General features: G+C 46.0%; 1 protein-coding gene across 2 annotated transcripts in view; it reads right to left on the reverse strand.

Moving 5' to 3' along the window:
* Positions 1-20,882, reverse strand: part of FLAD1 (flavin adenine dinucleotide synthetase 1) — a 114,016-nt gene that overhangs the window by 78,583 nt on the left and 14,551 nt on the right. For both annotated transcript variants that reach the window (XM_078671066.1, XM_078671065.1), the window contains exon 3: positions 12,133-12,892. In XM_078671066.1, coding sequence (XP_078527192.1) covers positions 12,133-12,892 — 760 coding nt within the window. The remainder of the gene's footprint in view (positions 1-12,132; positions 12,893-20,882) is intronic.

Here is a 20,882-nt window from a genome sequence, read left to right on the forward strand (position 1 = left end):
GCGGTCAGGGGTCATTACATCGGAGATAAGGCTCCCTCCACCCGACCGAGCAACATAGTAGCTGGTCCTCTCCTCCCCCATCTAACAACATAGAAGCTGGACCAACGCGACTGCCCCAGAGTAGAAATGGAAACTTAACCCTATGATACCAACAATAACAACAGACAAAGGACTACCACTCTTGTCTCCCTATAGTCCATGTTGGCGGCCATCTTAGACTAGTCTTCAATTCTGGTGGCCATCTTAAACTAGTCATCCTCATTAAACTACCCTCACCTCCACGGCGGAGACGTGGGCTGTTGCGCTGGTTGAGCAGGGATCACTAGTGAAGTTGCGCCTCATATATTTGCATCATATGTTTACACGCAAGATTATTTGGATAGGGTGTCTGCCTTTTACAGTGTTATTATATGTCTATATCCCTAATGATATACTGCACATCCCACTTTTTCCTCACCTCTATGCACCAATTGCTACCTCATATACTCTGGTTGCTCACTAGTGTCACTTTAGGTCCTATTTTTAACCTCTGGCTGCAATTGTTTTTTTGCTACTGATCCATATACCTCATTGATTGATTTTTGATTTACTATCTGTCTCCATCTTTTGCGGTAAGGTGAACCCGTTCCACTCCTCTCCTTGGACTGCACCAATTACCACTTCCTACATACGTTTTCGTTGTATTTTGAGTCTGACTGTGATTATTGTATTTAGACTTTGATTCTGACCATGTTTACAACGACCGCTGAGTCTGATTGTGATTACTGTTTTTAGACACATTGATTTAGACTTAGATACATACTACCTCATATCTCTTTTGGACGCTACCTCATATCTCTTTTGGATGCTCACTAGTGTCACTTATGACTCCCTAGCTCCTACACCCAACATTACAGCCTCTAAAATGGAGCGCAACGGCAAGCACACTTTTAGAATTAACTACCCTTCCACCCTCACCAAAAAAGCCACTAAACGTTTTAAACATAACTTCATGAGGTCGCACCCTGAAACACCCTTTGCCGACACCTACTTCTCACCGGGCAATGGAGCCCTGAATACGGACATCATCTTCCACACCTCACGCAGAGCCCAATGGAGAAAAACGTTCCTATCCCTGCTCACCGTCTCCACCACTAGGAAAACATCTCATGGCCTAACTCTCTCTATCACACCTTCCCACCTCTTCCCTGGCAGGAATTCCATTACTATCTATAACAACGGGATTGTCCTAATTCAATCCACGGACAAGAACCTGGAACTACTAGACAACCTGTTCCCCAAGTTCAAAGAGCACCTCTCCAAACTGCGGACCCCCACCCAGATCTCCACCAGCACTATCACCCCTTACGTCGCAGCCCCCACCTACAACACCTCTACCCCCAGCACTCCAGTAAATGGCCCACCTGCTGTTAACACCCCACACTCCCCAAGGACAGATACCCCCTGCGCCCCAGTAAATGGCCCACTTGCTGTCAACGCCCTACATTCCCCAAGGACAGACACAATCGACGCCACCTCTTATACTAACCGCCCCTCTAACATGATCCCTTTTACCCCCACTCACATCCCCCCTATCCCTCTCCTCCCTGACATAACAACCCCCACCCGCAACACGCCACCTGAACACACCACCGCTCGGACTTTATCCACCCCCCCTCCCCTCCCCCCCACGACAGAGGCCTCTCCCTCCCCAGCTCCCTCCCCACTCTCACCCACGACACTCTCACACCTGGCAGATCAACTCTCACCCACAACACACCACCATCTGATAACATCACCACTCGGGAGTCTATCCACCCCGCTCTCCCATACCCCCCACGGCGGACACCTTTCCCCCCCCAGCTCCCTCCCCACTCCCACCCACGACACTCACACCCTACCAACAACACACACAGAACATACCACCTCCCCTACCTTAGCATCCCCCTCTCTCCCACCACCTATTCTCAGCCCTCACTACCCTCCGGTCTCCCCCACTGTCTTCAGCCTTCACTCACTCTTCCACTCACCGGCACCGTCTCCCACTGACGGCACCACCTATGCCTCCCACCCACCGCCTTCACCCACACCCCCCGCCCACAAACACGCCCACTCTTTGAATGCCATCCCACCCATTGTCTCCGCAGAACATTCCAACAACGCTAGTATATCCCCCCCTTCGATTCCCTGCCCGCTTTCCAGCTCACTACACAACCATTCACCAAGGGCTCTCACCACCTACGCCAGCCCCTATGCACCCCCTGACCTGACTTTACCCACCCTCCAACAAGTTAAAGAGGATATTCTACAAATCAAAAAAGATGTCCACGCAATCAAAGACCTTCTCTCATCACAGCCCAGTCTACCTCCCATCATCCCTCTACCCTACAATGGACGCACCCGCCCTACATACCCTCGCCTCCAACGACATCCGCGCTGGCCGACTATCCCCGTTCGCAACAACTCCCACCGCCCCCGCCGTGTCCTCAACCCATTGTCGGACCGCGACCTATGCTCTCTCCTACGCTCTTATGGCCCAGGTCCGGAAAAACACATATCCAGCACACACATCCCCATACCCACAATTCTTACAAACCCTCTGAGGCTCCCAACACTCAACAACAGAGGGTCCGGTCGTCCCTAACAACCTCAGAAAAGTTCCCCTCACTCTAGAAAGCTCGACCACCCTTCTCTCTCCCAAACTCAAATGCATCCTACTCAACTGCAGATCGGCCCAGAGACACGCCTCCGACATCGCTGATCTCGTCTCAGCTAGGGATCTGGACCTGGCCATTCTAACAGAAACTTGGCTCACTGAAGCCTCTACCCCGATTATGGACATACTAGTCCCCCCAACTATCACATCATTAGGCTAGACAGGTCTTCAGACAATACGGGCGGGGGAATTGCATGCATTTTTAGAAGTAACCTCTCCGTTACTAAAGTCACCTCCCCCTCCCTCTCCTCCTGTGAACTCCTCTGCCTCGACATCACCAGCGAGGGCAAACAAGTTTGTGCTTTACATCTCATCTATCACCCGCCTGGTGACAATCTCATATTCACCCAACAACTCATGGACATGATCACTTCCAATGCCGGTCGGCAGACCACCCAAGTCTACCTGGGTGACTTCAATCTCCACTGGAATGATCAGAAAGACACAGTGGTGAATAGTCTCAAAACTTTCCTTAATGCGCTTGACCTCACCTGTGAGAAGTTGGCCTGATGTGCAGTGCTCACTATTCTAGTGATCACTATATATCAGTCCAAACAACCCTTATTGATGATTGGTTGTAAGTCAACCTTATAGACCAGCTATCCTAGTAGCATGGATACGAGCAGTCTAAGGCTAAGACTCTAGAGGTCGTGGAGAAGTGTGTGGCTCACTGGTTAGAGGAGGCAGACCTGGAAGCAGAGGTCAGCCCGGGACCAGGGTTCAATTCCCGTCTCGGCGGGGTCTTGAGTCCTAAAAATTGTCCATGGACTCGACAATTCTCGCTCCGGTGCCTACTCGATTCACGGGTTCACACTCTGCGACTCTGGGCAATAGCTTGCTTAATCTCCACAACGGCCCCTCGCGGCGGGATGCCTGGCTTTCACCTTGCGGATACCCTGCTGGGGTTATCTCACAGGGGAATACCAGGACGGGTTCCCTAAGCAAGCGCTTAGAGACCGCTTGGTGATTTGCGCTATATAAATTCCTGTACATGTGTTAAGCCAGCTGTTCTACCATCACATTACCCCTTGAACACCCAGTGAAAGGACACCACACAAGTGTTATGAAAATAAACAGTGTATTTATTAGAATCACAACAACCCTGTACTCTTTATGAGGACAGGGTGCTAGGCACACAACACAACTCTTACGAAAATACTTAAGTTAGCACAGTATATACAAATGCCCGAGGGGCACGAAAAACCATATACTCTAAAAGTGGAATGCGAATTACTAGCAGGTAAGTAACAGTACTAATAGGCTTTGGAATCGCTAGGACTGGACTAGGGAATCGTTAGATTACTTCTAGGAGACCTAGGGGACTCGGGTGCAGAGTGTGCACTCTCACGCGGGATGCGGGACAAAGTCTATGGGAGCTAGTAAAGGCAAAGTTAGTGTTCACGGGCGAACCCGACCTGGTAGGGAGAAAACGACAGTGGATCCTGACCCTTGGATAGTGAGGCTATGCTGGGACACCGAAGTGCCGAAGTTACCTAGCCCAGGGGCTGCAGCTGCATAGGTCTCAAAAGACGTCGGGAATCCTCGTTGCCGGACCAGGAGCCTGGAAGAAAGATGCTGGCAGGCGACCAGTGAAGATGGTTCGAGTTGATCCAAGCCTGGATCTGGAAGAAGGATGACACCTGAAAGCAGAGGGGACCAAGTTCGTGACTACTAGCCAGTAGTCAGTGGGCACCAGGAGGGCACCGGATGGTAGTCACCTCGACTAGGTGAGTGGGCGACGCTGGCTCTGCAGATCTCACGGACCAGGAGGCGTTGTCGGCGACCAGGATGGAGAGGCGAGCTGTCCCACGATGAATGAAGCTGTCGGCGTCGAAGTTACCCAGGATTGGGCAACAAGCCTTGGCTAATTCAAGCCCACGCGGTGGACTCAAAATGGCGTCTTGAGTGGACCAGGAGGGTCCGGGGTGCTCCTCTTCTGGAAGGGAGCAAGGGCCAGTCTGGAGCAACCAGACCAGCAGCAGAAATGTCGTCGGGCGTCGTTCAGGAGGCCACAAGCCAGCGGGCTAGTAGCCAAACAACGCGGTGAGCAGCAAAAAGCAGAAGGGCCCCACGCAGATCGTGGAGATGCTGGGAGGCTGCACTTCGGTGCTGGAGCTGCTCGGGGTCGGGGCTTCTCGGACCCCAAAGCACTCACCAGGAAATTACTCGGCGGGCTTGCTGTGCAGAAGTCGTGCAGTCTTGAAGATGGCCGGTCCCTCGAGGTCTCGTCGCACCCACGGTTCTCAGCTTGGCTGTAGAGGTCAGAGGTGCCAGGGAAGCCGGTTCTCGTTGAGCTGGGCAGTCGGATTCCGGAGGAAGGACGTGCAGCAGACCGCAGTGTTCTTTAAGATGGTGCCTGCGGATGCAGGGTGACTACTCCTTAGTCACAAGGGAGAAATCTTAGGAAGAAGTCTTGAGTTCCTTTCGTAGAAAGTAGTTTCAGGATTCAAAGATGATCTGATTTGGAAGGGGGCCAGTCCGTACCTTTATCTGGGAAAAGGGGGCTGGCACGCGACTAAGTCCTGCCCTATGGGTGGGACCAGGAGGGGGGTGGTTACACCCACTTCCTTGGCGGGCTTTTCCCCAGCACAGGGTCTGGAGTGACCCTGGAGCTGGTTTGAGCCAGCCTATGCACAGTGAGCACCGGGGTGCCACGTGCAGTCACCTTCCTCTGAAGCCCTGCCTACCTACAATACACAAAACCCTGTCTGGGACGGTGCTGGCACCGCCCCTGGCAGGAAACCCTTTGTCCTTATCTCCTGCTCTGGGAGGACTCCCAGCAGCAGGAGGGCAGACTTGTGTCTCGGTGGCAGCATCCATTTTGTGGATGCTAAGGCTCTGTCTGACTTTTAACCGGGTTATAGGTTACATGCATGTCGTGTCCCTCTAGAAGGGTGGAATGCTAACCCCGTCGCCAGAATTGGCGAGGGGTTAGTATTCCAATTCGTATGACCCCTTACTCGACATGTTTTGATAAAGCGATACCAGAGTTGGCATTTAACCGCGAGGATTATAATGCACTTAAGAGTATATGGTATGCGATATCATGGAAACGGCTAAGGGATAGATCCCGAAAGTCGCAGACAGGCTCAGCTCATGCCAGAGCACCATCTCACACGATTCCAAGCACTCTGCCTTCAGGATTGTTAAGGCCTGCCATAGGAGTGACTGATAGGAGATCTGTGTGTCCATTTTAGGGTTAGATATAGGTATACTATATCTAAAGCAAAGGGTGAGTACACCACCTTGCCCCAGCTGTCGTGCAGCCAGTTGTGTCAGTTTAGTTAGTCAACCCAGGGGTGGCACAATACATGCTTCAGCCCCTGGGAGACTTCTGGGTGCACCTCAGCCCTGGGTACAGGGACTTGGAGAGGGCCCAGTGCCAATTCAGTACCTGAGTACAATTTGGATAGAGAGAACAGCTAGGCTGTGGGTCTGATTAGCAGGCCCACAGCCAGGGAAAGTCGTAAACCAGTGCAGCAAAAAGCAAAAATCTGGGTGATCATAGGATTGCAGACCCTACTCTCCTACATCACCCAAATATGCGATAGACCAACACACGACAAAGGCGCGATACTTGATCTCATCATTGCCAAAGAGTATTCTACACAACTGGAGACGATTCTACCCTGCGACTGGTCAGATCACCACATTATCACCTTCTTTATCAATGAAAAAGTTAAACCTAACCCGGCTCAACCAATCAAATCCAAAACATGGAAAAGGGACATGAAGAATCTCAACCCCTCTACTCTGCCTCCCCACATCGGCAATCTCCTCCTTCCCCCTTCAGGTGCCTCGGATGTTCAATCACTGACTGACCACTACCTTGAATCTATGAATACATTAGTCAATGAAGTCGCCCCACTGCAACTGAAGAGAGTCTCCACCAAAACTTCTAACCCCTGGTATGACGACAGACTCAATGACGACAGGCGTTCGATGCGAATGGCAGAGCGCACCTGGAGAGCGGACCCTTCAGCACTGCACCTCAAAAGGCTTAAAAACAAGAGAAATGCCTACTTCAGGAAAATAAAGCGCACAAAGTTGGACTACTTCAGCCGCCAGTTGGACCAAGCAAAAAACAGGCCAAGAAAACTGTTCGAACTAATCAAGACCCAAACAAAGGCACAACCCTTACAATCAAATAGCACAACAAGCGACTCCCCACACTGTGAAGACTTCTCTGCTTTCTTTAAGCTAAAGACTGACAACATAAGAAATGACCTCATCATGGATGTAAGCCGATTCCCCAACCACACCAGAATGGCTAACACTCAACCCAAAAACATGGCATCTTGGCTGTACTTCGATACCTACTCGGAAGAAACAATACACAATCTGCTCTACACCTTGAAGCCCTCTAATCACCTCACAGACCCTCTACCTGCTAATGCTGTAAAAGACTTCATCCCCTTGCTCATCCCTCTCTGGACCAAAATCATCAACTGCTCCCTGCAACAAGGCCTCATTCCAGACTCCCTCAAGGTGGGGCAAGTCACGCCTATACTCAAGAAACCTACAGCTGATCCGTCTGACCTAAACAATTACCGGCCCATCACCAATATCCCCACCCTGGCCAAACTGCTGGAGAAATGTGTCCAACTCCAACTAACAAGACACATTGACCAATTTGACCTCCTCAACTCTCACCAATCAGGCTTCCGAGCGAAACATAGCACGGAAACAGCTATGACACACATAATTGATGACGCCCTCCAAATTCTTGATCGCAATGAGTCCTGCCTCCTCATCCTTCTTGACCTCTCGTCAGCATTTGACACGGTCAAACATGAGAACTTGCTGGAGCTGCTAAGCACTAGAATGGGACTATCGGGAACGGTTCTCAAATGGTTTTCGTCCTTCCTTCACGACCGGTCTCAGAAGTTCAAGATCGACAATGTGCTATCTTCACCTGTGCCTGCAGATCTAGGTGTTCCACAAGGATCCTCCCTCTCCCCCACATTGTTCAGCCTCGTCATGGAACCGCTCGCCACCTTGCTCCAAGCTTCTAATGTCCAATTTCACATGTACGCCGACGACACACAACTATACCTAAAGCTTCAATCCCCGGAAGATATAAAACTTCTGAATTCCACGCTTATTAACACTCAATCTTGGCTAGCCGATAATCACCTCAAACTAAATGCTCTGAAAACTGAGTTCCTTCTCATCTCACCCCCGGCGAAAATTTCAACCACCCAAACATGGCTCAACAACCTAACAGCACTCAATGTCCAACCCACCATCGTGGACTCAGCGAAATCCCTAGGCATCACACTGGATGCCAAGCTCAACATGCAGCAGCACGTCAGCAAAGCCACAAAATCAGCTAATTTCCAAATCAACACACTGAGGAAAATTAAACCCTCCCTCCCTGCTGAAGACTTCCAAACTGCTGTACAAGCGTTAGTCATCCCTCGAATAGACTACGGAATTGTGGCCCTCAGCGGACTCCCGCTATCCACAACAGCACCCTTAAGAGCCTCCCTGAACGCTGCCGCAAGACTCATCACTGGCTCAAGAAAACATTCGCATATTTCCCCAGACTTAAAGTCCCTAAAATTGCTGCCTTTTGAAGCCAGAATACAACTAAAAATTGCAGTTATGACACACGCGGCAGTGCACCACAATGCACCCAACTACCTCGCTCAAAAGTTGTCTATATCAGGAGGTTCGAGATCCAATAGAAGCTCAAAAAATCTACTCCTGAAACCCCGTAGATTCCGGAAAGAGAAAACTTACAAGCGCTCCTTCTCAGGAATGGCACCCAGGATCTGGAATGCGCTCCCTCCTGAAACCAGGCGTATCTCCTCCACTGCACTCTTCAAGAAAGAGGTGAAAACCATCCTTCTGGCCAAGATCTCCTGAACGTTATAGGTGTTGGATCAGAGACTCTGCATTGCTTTGTGACAATGCTCACCTTGTCCTTTGGCACTATACCTCTACTTGAGGGAGACACTACTACGCTACTTTCTTACTACCAAACAATATATGATACACGTTGGGTCACTGTTTCACCCTCCCGGTGCCCCCACTCAGTGCTCTCTCTATACTAAAACACTGTTATAAGCCTTCCACACACCCAAAGTGTACCTAAACACCTCTGTAGTGGGATCAATGACTTGTGCCGTCTTATTTTACTTGTTCACCTGACTGTATTTTGATATGTTTTATGTATGTTATTATTATCCTTTCATGTTAGTGACTACTACATTGCTCCCATTACCTCTGTTCATTCCTACTGCCCCTACCCCTTTCATTGTGAAGCGCTCTGATATCTGTAAGGATCTTGTTCGCGCTATATAAAACTTTGAATAAATAAATAAATAAATAAATAAATTATTTTGAACTAAAAGGGCTTTGGGCCTTCCCATTACTTACCACTAGTTGGCTTTATCATCACTCACATTTCCTTGCTTCCCATTGGTAAGCACGTTTCGGTTTCACTGTCTTCTTCGTATGTTTGTCCCTTCGATGGAGTATTGACCAAGTACTGAATAATTGTTTCATTAGTGTCCTTCCGCTGCTCGCCTTGGATTCAGGTAATTTTTTTTCTTCCAGCTTCTCCATCTTTGTTACTTCCTAGTCGTCGTTGCTTGTGCCCGCCAGCCTCCCTATCGTTTATGTTTGCACCCCTTACCCTCTCCCAGGTGTTGTGCTTGCCTCCCTTCCCCACCCTTCTGTCCTTGTTGCTTGCCCCATCATGCTTGTTTGTCTTCCCTCCCACCCCAACCAGTCATTGTTGCTTCCCCGCACCTCTCTCAATCAAAAAGATTTTTAGGCATTTATGAATGTACTGTGTTTTATAGTTATCCTTCACCAAGCGCTCTGAAGTGGCCTAAGAGATGTGTAGTGCTTTATAAAACGACCAACAGATACACTGTGTTTCATACAACATCAAGCAATGGCACATGCACAGCCCAAAGATTCCTTTTTCAAGGTATGGGGACTGAGTCTCTGCTGTTCCTTCTATCTAAATAATGTTCTCAGATGAGTGCAGCGTAATTGCCCGTGTGCCAGTGGGTAAACAGCACTCTGTAAACAGGACTAGGCCTGCATATCCTGTACAACATTAAAGCGCAGCTGGGACCCCCCTCCTGCAGAACGCGGCACCTCCTGCCAGCTGTTTTAGGTCCCTCCTGCCAAGAGTTGGCACAGGCTGGCGATGGCAGAGCCAAGGTATATACTTTTAGAGCCACACTGGTTTTCAGTGATCTTACGTTTATGGCTGATGTAGTTGCAATAGGTGATGGTAGGAGGGCAGCAGGCCACAACATGGAGTGATAACAAATGAGTTGTCAAAAAGTCTCATCTGACACTACATTGTATCCTTCCACTACAATAATATGAACACATAATGAAACCAAGCCAAAAACGTCACCTTGGCTGATAGGTTGGCGAAGGGTTAACCCACTGTGCACTATCCACCCTTTAATTGCAACACTCAATATGTGTGCATGTATTTGCAGGCCGTCTAGCTCACCCCCATGTCCTGTTCCATGTTATTGCATGCCCCGTGGTTGTTGGCCCACTCTTGATGCGCAGTCGATGACGCAGAGGTCGTTGCTCTAGTATTTATGCTTACCCTCTTTTTCTTGTTGGCTCCAACGTTGTTGCTTGCACCCAGCCTTCCAGCTCCTTTCTTTGTTGCTTGCCCTCCTCCCTTCCTCCTCCTCCCACCATCATCATCTCCCTGCTGTTGTCCCCTCTCCGGCCGTTGTTGTTTGCCTCACCTCCCTCTCGCCAGAAAAAAAGCGATATGGCTGACGCCACCATCGCTGCCTCCATTGTACACAAGTCAGCGTCTTGGACATGATCATGAAAAGTATAATCAGAAGCTATTCCCCCAAATGAATTTGAGGAGGTGGTGGGGAAGGACGAGTAGGGGAAGGGGCATTTGAGGGAGCTTCTAAGTAGGAGCAGCAAAGACCTCTAACAGGCGTGCAAATGAATGTATATTACACTTTGAAAGGAGTTACGCAGATACACCTTTTCTTCTTGTTGCACAAGCAAGTGATACTCACTCACAAGACAAGAATGGTCTCCGTCAATGTATGTCTCTTCTGATCAACTTTGCCTGCTCGTTTATTCACCACTTAGTTGATATTGCTGCCAGGTTGTGTTCCTGCCTGTGTGACATACATGTCAGAAATCCGACTTCCTAAACACGACCTATCACAGCTTCAATCCATGGCCCTAAACGGTCAATTTTTATTCTTGTAATGACCACAAAAGGTCTCCTCGCTTTCACCGACCCTAACTAACACCTATAATTGATAGAAAATGTTGATATAACCAAAGACCACTTAACATCAAACCTGCAACACAATAGGTTTACTTAATTTTTATGCCACACACAGGAATAAACAAATACGTTACGTCTTGTAAACTCTCCCAGAAAAACTTTTAAACATTTTATCAGTATGTCACTCCAGAAGACTTGAGTAGTGCTTAATCCGCACCCGCATTCTTTTTAATAACTCCCTTATTTGCAATTCAAATTGTTGGCAAGAAAAGAGGTAGCAATGAAAAGGCAGCTCATCTTTGCTCTCAGGAGCTTTGTCTCCATCACTACAATAGAACCTCGTTAATTGTATTTTCTGGCATGAGTACCCAGAGATATGCTTGCCTTGCAGACCTGTCAGGTACAGATGCTCTAGGCAGCCCGCCTGCTCCCAACGGTGCACACGCCTGTCCCCGACACATGAATGTAAATCCTGAAATGTTTCACGGAAACACAAGTGAGGTCAAGTATGTGTGCCTGGATAAGCAATACTGAGTTTTGTAAAACATTTGCTCAACAATAATATTTGATTTTGTGTATCCACGAGAGAAGGGGGGGGGGGATTTAAACAAAAAAAAATGGACTGGATTGGTCAAAAATGTTCACAAAAATTGCATCCATTCTATAGCCACAGCCATACGTTAGTAATTTTAAAAGTCACCAACACCAAAAGCTGCATTATTAATCAAGCAGCCTTCAGTTTTACAACCAGCCTAGGTCACAAGTTTTGAATGCGGGGCAAAGAAAAGGACTATATCACAAGACCGCAGCCCCAAAGGCAGGCAGTATCACTTGCAAGGAAAGATGAACAAGGAAATTTATATACCATTCAGTCTCAAAAGCTGGAAGTGCCAGATGCATGCACTGTTGGACAAACGAGAAACATGTATCAGAAGCAGTCTCACAAGCAGACAGTATTTACAAGCATGGAATACTGGAATAGGAAAATGCAAATGTAAGAAGCATTCAGCCTCACATGCAGGCAGTGTCACAAGCTTGGAATACTGGACAAAGTAAATGCACATATATGAAGCATTCAGCCTCACAAGTAGGCAGTATCACAGGCATTTAGTGTTAGATAAAGAAAAGACATAGAAGGCTCCATGTCTAGAAGACCCCCCCCCCCGCCCCTAGGAATACTGAACTTTACCTGATTTAGCAAGTTGATACACTTCAGCAGCCGCCTGGCTCACAGGATCTTTCACATATGGCACAACAATGCCAGTTGGGAGCTGGTCCATGAGGAAGGAATACGCTTGATCCAGGTTCTGCTCACAGTCTGAGTCCAGCAGCAGCTGCACTCGATAGTAATTGTTCACCCAGTCAGGGTAGGACCCAAGATTAACTCGCTTCTTAAACTCGTTATTTGCCCGGCTTAGCACAGGGGCGATGGAGATCTCATCTGCATTGACATACACCTCGCGGCAGTAGAAGTGCCTTGTGTCATTCACAAACAAGTGCTCCAGGCTCTCCATGGCTCGCTGCATAAGCGAGGGGATACCTGGAAACACATAGACGTTGCGCACGCTTACCAATGGGTACTTGAAGCCGGCACCAGTGCGTCGGTCTATGCCATAGTTAAGCTGTGATGAGCGGGGCACCAGGGCCAACTTCATCTCAGGACAGGCCTCGTTAGTAGCACCAAAGAACTTGTTCACCAGGGCAACCAACTCAGGGTGTGGAAAAAGCTCCTCGCCGAAAGCCTGCGCAACCGCCTCAAAGGTGACATCGTCATGGGTTGGGCCAATGCCGCCAGAGCTCAGGACGTAGGTGAAGCAGGAGGAGAAGGCGGATATCTCTGACGCAATGGCAGCCACATCATCGGGGACCACCGAGATCTTCTCCACTTTCACCCCCAAGGAGCGCAGTTTCCGACACATATAGAAGGAGTTGGTGTCTTGAGTATGGCCCTAAAGAGAACATTAACATAGGGGGGAAATTATTTAATGGGATTGAACTATAAACATGCCGCCCAAGTGTGAACTCTGAGAAGTTTAGAGATAACCAATGCTGCACAGAAGTTTGCTCAAAATGTATTTTAACCTTAACATATTTTGCTATTAACAAGTTCCTGAGCCTCACCGTTTCAACCCCATGACCCACACACCAGAAAAATAAGCTGAAGCAGGTAGTGCTTGGCGGCAGTAAGCTAAATTCATATTATGTAAATGGGAAACTAAAACTACAATAGGAGACTGTCAGAAGGGTTAATCTCTTCACATAGTATATTAGTAAAGTGAGATCTCCATAACTAAAAACCCATGCTTTTGAAAATGATCAATAAAATCATAACCTCAGATTTGGGGAGTGAATATACAAGCAGCAATGCTTTCTGCCATGAGGACTGCAGAGAATCCAGACGTTGGACCAAAACAACTCTCACACTCAACATCTAACCCACCCTTAAGGCTCTTCACTGGTTTCCCGGAGCCAGAAGCTCAGCTTTCAAGGCTCTCTGCATCACTCTCATAGGGCCATCTGTGGCAGATGCCTGGCCTTCACCTAGTTATCGTAGAAAGATTTTCAAGGAAGACACTGCTCTACTCCAGATTGGAACCCCAGCTGACAAAGCCTTCTACAAGAAGAAATGCGTTGGTGGAACCTTGTTCTCTGTACAATCAGCACAACTCTGAAACGGTCTTGCAGCAAACACACAAAACAGCAAAGATCACCTGGATTTCAGGAAGGCAGTGAAGAACTGATTCATTACAAGATGATCCCACAAGAAGCAGACTGAATCACCTGCTATCGCTAGGTGTGTGAACAATAAAGAACTCAAGATGCTACATCCAGAAAGCAGAACCAATCATCCAAAGGTTCACATGAACAACCACACATTTACCTATATTTCACTCTCAAACAAATTCAACCTTCTTTGACCTCTTACTGCCTGCATCCTGTGCCACCAACAGGCCTAAGACGTAATCTTCGCTGCTGAGAAGAATGCTCCTTTCCGACTTAACGGGCACTTAGTGTCTGCAGAGTAGTAGGCAAAACCATAAAGTATCTTGAAAAGGTAACAAGTTTTTCACATTCCGACCCCGCCTGAAATACTATGACAGGTTGGACTTCTTGAACCAGCAACCATGATTACAACAGAAATCTATATAATACTATGAACTAGGTGACGGGGAAGGCTTCTTGGATTCTATGTTTGTGGATGTGACACCAGGCCCTACGACGCAGATAATGAATAACACATGAAATCTTCTCCATGGATCCTTTTTTTCCCTCATGAGTCCACCAACCTATACCAGTAGAAGTGGGTCAGCCGGAGAAAGTTTGAGCCTGGCCTGAGCCACATCTCTGGCTCAATGAAAGGTCTACTTTGACAATTGTGCTGAAAGCGAACAAGAGCTCAGAATGGCTGACCAGTAATTTCTGTTCTACACCCAAGCGGCTCCATGAGGGAAAGCAGAAATGAAGGTTATGAGGTCGCTATTAAAAGAAAATACAAAATAACTTTGTTCTTCCTTTTCTCTCCTGGTTTCCGTTGCACAGCCCACCTGGTTGCAACAGAGGGAGAATCTGGGTGGCCATCATTCATTTGCAGAGAGTGGGCATGAGTTAATTACCAGGCATCCCAGGATGGGACCTGAGGTGACTAAGTGCACTGGAATGACCTTAGGGTTCGGTCTTTTATTTATGGGATGGGAAGCATGGGCCCCTACCAGAACTAAAAGAGACTAGCATTTCCCAAAGGGATTAATCAAGTCCAAACTGTGTACACTGGTAGCCCCGACAGCTTCAGACAACTGAGAGGGCATGTTACAAAAGCCACAAGAAAGAGAGAAAATTAAAGAAAAAGATATGAAAGAAAAACAACTGCTTAACTATATGGTACTTAATACAAGAAGTTGAGTGAAGCGGGCGGAGAGGCGCCACGTCAGCAAATCGCTACAAACAACCAATGGTTGGACCATTGTGTTTGGGCACCTTGACGGGACGCTTCATTTTGCCCGTCAGCTATCATTCATCTACTGCCCTCCGCTCTGACCGCGATCACTCCCCGCGGCTTCGCTTTTTCCCTCCCGTAGACCACTAGTGTTCATAGCAGTTTGCTGACGGGGGGGCCTCTCCGCCCGCTTCACTCTACATCGGCTTGCAAGAATTGGTTTCCCTCACGAGGATAGTTTCTCCTTCGACAACCTTGTTTGTTATAAATCAGCCGATGTTCATCTACTTGCCTGGACTTCGGGTTTAAACTTCTCATCCTGTTTTTCCGCTCCTGCCTACAAATTCGTTTTGCACTCCACGGGGACTGTAATCAGTCCTACGTTGCCCCACCAGCTTGATACTCCTGCAGATTTCACCTGGAGAGCCTTCTCTCCTTCGCCCTACAACTTGGACCATTCTCCTACTATTCAGCACCATTACAAATTCAAGTAACCTGGTCCTGATGACGACCTGAACTCAGACAGGTCAAACTCCTTCGACCACCCAGCGTTACCTCTCGCTTTAATGTGGTCAATTTAAATAATTTTATGCGGAATACTTACCTTGTATATAGCATCTTTTCGTTATTGACCACAAATTTTGTTGTATTGTTGTGCCGTTCTCGCATTTTTTTCACCTCATTGTGTCACTGCGCCGTTCACTGTCACAAGCACGTGCCGTGCACAACCTACTTATGGTTACTTATACATACAATGTACTGTAGTGCTGTTATAACTACTTGCAAATAAGAACCTTTTGTTGTCCTACGATTTCAGTGGGTCTCCCTTTTTTCCATCTCTCCTTTTGATTAATTATTTTAGTTTAAATTGCCTTGTGAATGATTACCGGTTGAGACATTGTCTTTTGTATGCATTGGCATACTGGAGGCAAAGGATGTGTGCCCACAAACTTGGGGGCAAGGCACGGACTGAGGCTAGGGTGTCATTTAGATCTGCCACAAGCGGATTAAACAGAAGCGGCGCTAGGATGCATTTTTTTAACACCTCTGTTAGTTCAGATTTTATGGTTTGTCACTATTTGCTGAAGTTTTCGTTCGCACACAGGTCCCAGTGTAAAGACTTGTAATGGCTCTGAATAAATTTTCCAAAATTCCCCAGTTGAACAGCTTCTGCCAGAGTCTCAGTCTAAAGTTGATTGATGCTACATACAGCAGTGGTGCGTCTTTGATGCTAGCGGCCTTGATTAGAGATGAAAGAATGATTAAGCTGACCTCAGTAGCGTGTCCGTGTCTAAAACCTGATTGGGTCATGGAAATTAAAGACTTTGAGTTGGCCAATTCTTCTAGCTCATTGTTTAGGGTTTTCATGACGCATTTGCCCTCGATGTCAAAGAAGGCAATTAGCCTAAAATTGTCTGGTTGATTATTTGCGCCCTTTTATGAATTGGCATCAATTACTACTAATATTGTGACGTTGGTTCCCAATGGCTTCAGCACTTACACATGCAGTTTACAAGGAGTTTGGAACCAATAGTCAATGTAATCCACACCCCTTTGCTACTAGAATCGGAATGACTTTGTAAGGTGGTCCCATCTCAACCCTTCCATATGGAGCAAAATTCAGACCGTCAAGGTGAACTCTGCACCTGATTACAACTATGCACTTGGCATTCTCCCATTATTGACCCCAGACATCTACTGACACAGATAAATGTGAATATCTTATCTTGTATATGGGGAGGAAGGAGAGAGACTGAAAATATGCATATTATGTGCCCATAATGAGTCATGTGGTCTGGCATAACTGCCTATGGAATCTTCTGATTTGACCTTCAACTAAACCAGACTGACAAACCTTCGTCAAAAACCATGGCACCAACCACATGCAACATAAATGTTGCATATGGTTGGGAGTGTTGTCTTCTCCAAACAAACGTGGTCACTACCACACAAAAAAGGCAACCTAGTGATCAGGGACAGTTTGTCTGTTTGCAACAAAGCACATCATAAACTACTGTTGATCCTTTAGTACACAATTACGACGCCAATATGGCATAATGATAGTCTTGTTACTGGTGGCTCGGGTATCCACTGGAATGACTGCATAGAGAATGCAATCACACAAACAGACAAAAAACTACACAATAGGAATTAAAAATCCTTTAGTTCTCCATGTACTGAATCTGCAATTGGGAACACGCAATCTTGGCGCCATTATCAAATATCACAGTGGTTGAGACAATGGTTGGTGTCCTCGTCATTGGACTTCTCGGAATCACCTATACTGAAGTCTATCAGGACCAGGAGCTTATTTCACAGTGTGGTTTTATATAGCTCTAAGACAAAACATCAGTTCTCATTATCCACCGAACAACAAACAAAGCTATATTTTCTGGACAAATCGAAGCTATATTTTCTAGACAAATCAGAAGGTACATACTCCACTGAAAGACAGTCATATTTCTTGCAATCCCATGCATCTGAAGGGTGAACCCCAAATGTCTTTTTTTTATACTAACAAAGACTTTCCGTCCTTAGCCTCACATCATTGTGTACCTAGTGTTTTAGATCATACCCACGCAACATAGTGATGATGCTTTTTAAACCTCAATAACAAGTATCCAGCTGACAACAGTCAAATACTTTGAAGCATGTTAATTTCCCCCACACAGGAGGAAAGAGAGGTCTCAAAATGGCCACCAATCAGTAGAGGGAATTAAGAAGTCCGAGGTGATGGTGCTCTGGTTACATCATTTGAGCTATTGCTGTGGTGAAGAGGGTTTAGGGCAGAATCACAACAGAGTCTGACTTCAACTGAGGTTTCAGGCTGACAGTAGGTATTGCCTTCTTTCCAATTATCAGTGACATAGAAGGTCAAAACTTTCTTTAGACATTTAAAAACTTGGAATACCCTGGATTAAACTGCTAATTCGCATATAGACCCTTCTTATTTTTAGACTGGTCAAAAGAGATTCCTTTGTTCTGGTATGAAATATAATGCTTATTTGTTTCACATTGTTTTTTAACATACTACTCCAATGTGATTTTCACCTCTGTAAATAACCTCTTGCCCAAGTTACTTGCCCAAGAAGCTCAAAACCCACCTTCTTAACTAGAACCCCTTTTACGACTCGATTTCCCCTCTGCCAGAGCCAGGACACTCTGAGTAGCCGCGCACTTTATAAATGGCTAGAACATAACATACGTGGTATTTGATATTAGCCTACATTAAGAAGAGCGGTGAATATATATATATATATATATATATATATATATATATATATATATATATATAACCAAGAACAAGAAGGGGTGGAAAAAGGAGCCAAACAACCAAAAAGAGGCAAAGGAAAGCAAAAGTAGCAAGGAGAAAGATGAAGACATCTGGTAATATAGTAATAAACCTTTCAAGCAAGAAATTATCGGATGCACAATTGAAATTGCTAAATAAAGGACTTTCCTTTTGCCCTACAAGAAATATGAACTTACCCAATGCACGCATTGATCTATATAAATGTTGCCGTAAAGTAAAATTAAAGAAATATTTTGCAGAGAAAGAATATGGGAAATCCAACATCCCCAAAACAAAAACACCGACGTCGACTATAACACAAAAGGACCTACCAGCTATGATAACCTTGGCATCCATTAAGGAAACACCCTCAACTAGCCAAGAAGACAACACTATCTCATCACAAATGGAAGTGGAATTCTGTGATACACTAGGTATACCAACAAATTATGGAGGAGAAAGTGGTCTGAAAAGAAGTTCACGATTCTGTCCGCAACTCCCACCTGGAAATAAGGTAGACCTGTTTCACGAGATAATGGTAGAAGAGATAACTAAAATCACAGATAAATCTGTTAAGAAAAAGAAACAGAATCTCTCACCACAAGAATATGCAGCTATATCTGAACTAAAAAACGACACGACCATTATTATAAAATCATCTGATAAAGGTGGCAACCTAGTGGTACAAGATGTCTCATCCTATATCGAGGAGGCAAACAGGCAACTCCATAACCAGGAACACTATGAGCAATTGACAACGAGTCCGATGGATGAATGGACAAATGAATACCATACTCTATTATTGGAATGGAAAGAAAAGGGCTTACTCGACTTTGATGAGTACTGTTATCTGAAAACAGAGAATCCAATTGTGGCTACAATATACTTCCTGCCCAAGGTGCATAAATCCCTTATACGACCTCCAGGAAGACCAATTGTGAGTTCCATAGGGTCACTGTTAGAATCAACATCAAGATTCATTGACATTTTTTTAATGAACTATGTGATTGGCCTACCCTCTTTTCTGAGGGATACAATGGATTTCCTTAAAAGACTCTCTGAAAGTGAATGGAAACCAACTTATCTGATGGCAACCATTGATGTTGCTTCACTTTATACTTCTATACGCCATGAGGATGGCCTAAAAGCCATAAAAAATGCACTAGGGAATCGATCAGTGAATTTCCTGGAACATACGCTACTGTCTGACTCATAATATCTTTTTGTTTTTGGGGAAATTGTATCTCCAGAAACAGGGCACCGCGATGGGGATATCTTTTGCGCCCACCTATGCCAACCTTCTGATGGGGGCTTGGGAAAGCGAGGTGGTGAAAGAAGAGGGGAAAAATCCGAATGGTTCCAGGATTAAACTTTGGTGTCGTTTTATAGACGACTTGTTCGTCATTTGGGATGGTGACAACAGTTCACTAGAACAATTTATTGAATCCCTGGAAGTCAATGATTACAATCTACACTTTACTTCAAATATTAGTTCCACTCAACTAATCTTTTTGGATGTGGAAATATTTGTGAAGGATGGAAAATTATGTTCCAAGATCCACAGGAAACCCACGGCGTGCAATAGCATTCTCCACGCAAACAGCGGATATCCTGTCAAATTGAAGTGGAGCATCCCCTACGGTCAAATGCTTCGAGCCAAGAGAAACTGCTCTGAACAAGCGGACCTAGATGAGGAAATAAGGAAAATGAGTTCTCGTTTCCTTGAAAGGGGTTACCCGGAGGAGGTTATATCTGCCGCAAATTCCAGAATGATGACAAAGAAAAGAATGGAATTGCTCATACCTAACAATCGAAGGTTTGAAAGTGATTTCAGTAACAAATTTGATCAGGATAAGGAAGTGACGAGATTAATCATGGACTTTGACAACCAAAGTAAAGACATAAAAAAAGCATTACAAAAACATTGGAAAGTATTGCTTCTGGATAACACCCTAAAAGAGAAGTTAACATCTTTTCCAAGCATCACGTATCGAAAAACCCCCTCTTTGAGAGATATCCTAACCCAAAGTCATCTGGAGGTGAGAGAACCAGTGAAACAAAATTGGCTAACATCGCCTGGGTTTTGGAAGTGTTATAAGTGCAAAGCCTGTGAACACGGCGTAAACATCAAAGAGTACAAACTCAAAAATGGCCAAACAGAGAAAATAAAGGAACACATCACATGTGAATCCAAATGTGTGGTTTACAAACTACAATGTCCATGTGACAAACTGTACATCGGGAGTACGATCAATAAACTGAAACTTAGAATACTACAACACCTGAGGGCAATTAAGAACAAAGACCCAAACTACCCGATGGCCACACACTTTGCGAAATATCATCAGAGCAACCAGGCCCTATTGAAATATTCTGGGATCAGATTAAGCAAAATTTCAGAAAGAGGGAGTGATCGAATTCTCCAACTCCGGAAACTGGAATCACGAATGATTTTGGACATGGGCACAGAGGTTCCGTTTGGGCATAATCTGGATGCAGAACTTCACGTACATCTTGGATAAATATATTCAGGATGGGAACTGAGTATTCTGATTCACGAAACAGAGAAGGACCATTGTAAATAGTGTAAATGAATGTGGGGGAATTTGGGAATCTCAAGATGAGGTCAGCCAGATAATTGTCGCACCAAGAGAAAATTGGTTTAACTTTCCGTTTAGAACATTTTCTTTGAGGCCATTTATATGAACTAATT

The sequence above is a fragment of the Lissotriton helveticus genome, chromosome 12 (assembly GCF_964261635.1).
Source record: "Lissotriton helveticus chromosome 12, aLisHel1.1, whole genome shotgun sequence".
Lineage (NCBI taxonomy): Eukaryota > Metazoa > Chordata > Amphibia > Caudata > Salamandridae > Lissotriton > Lissotriton helveticus.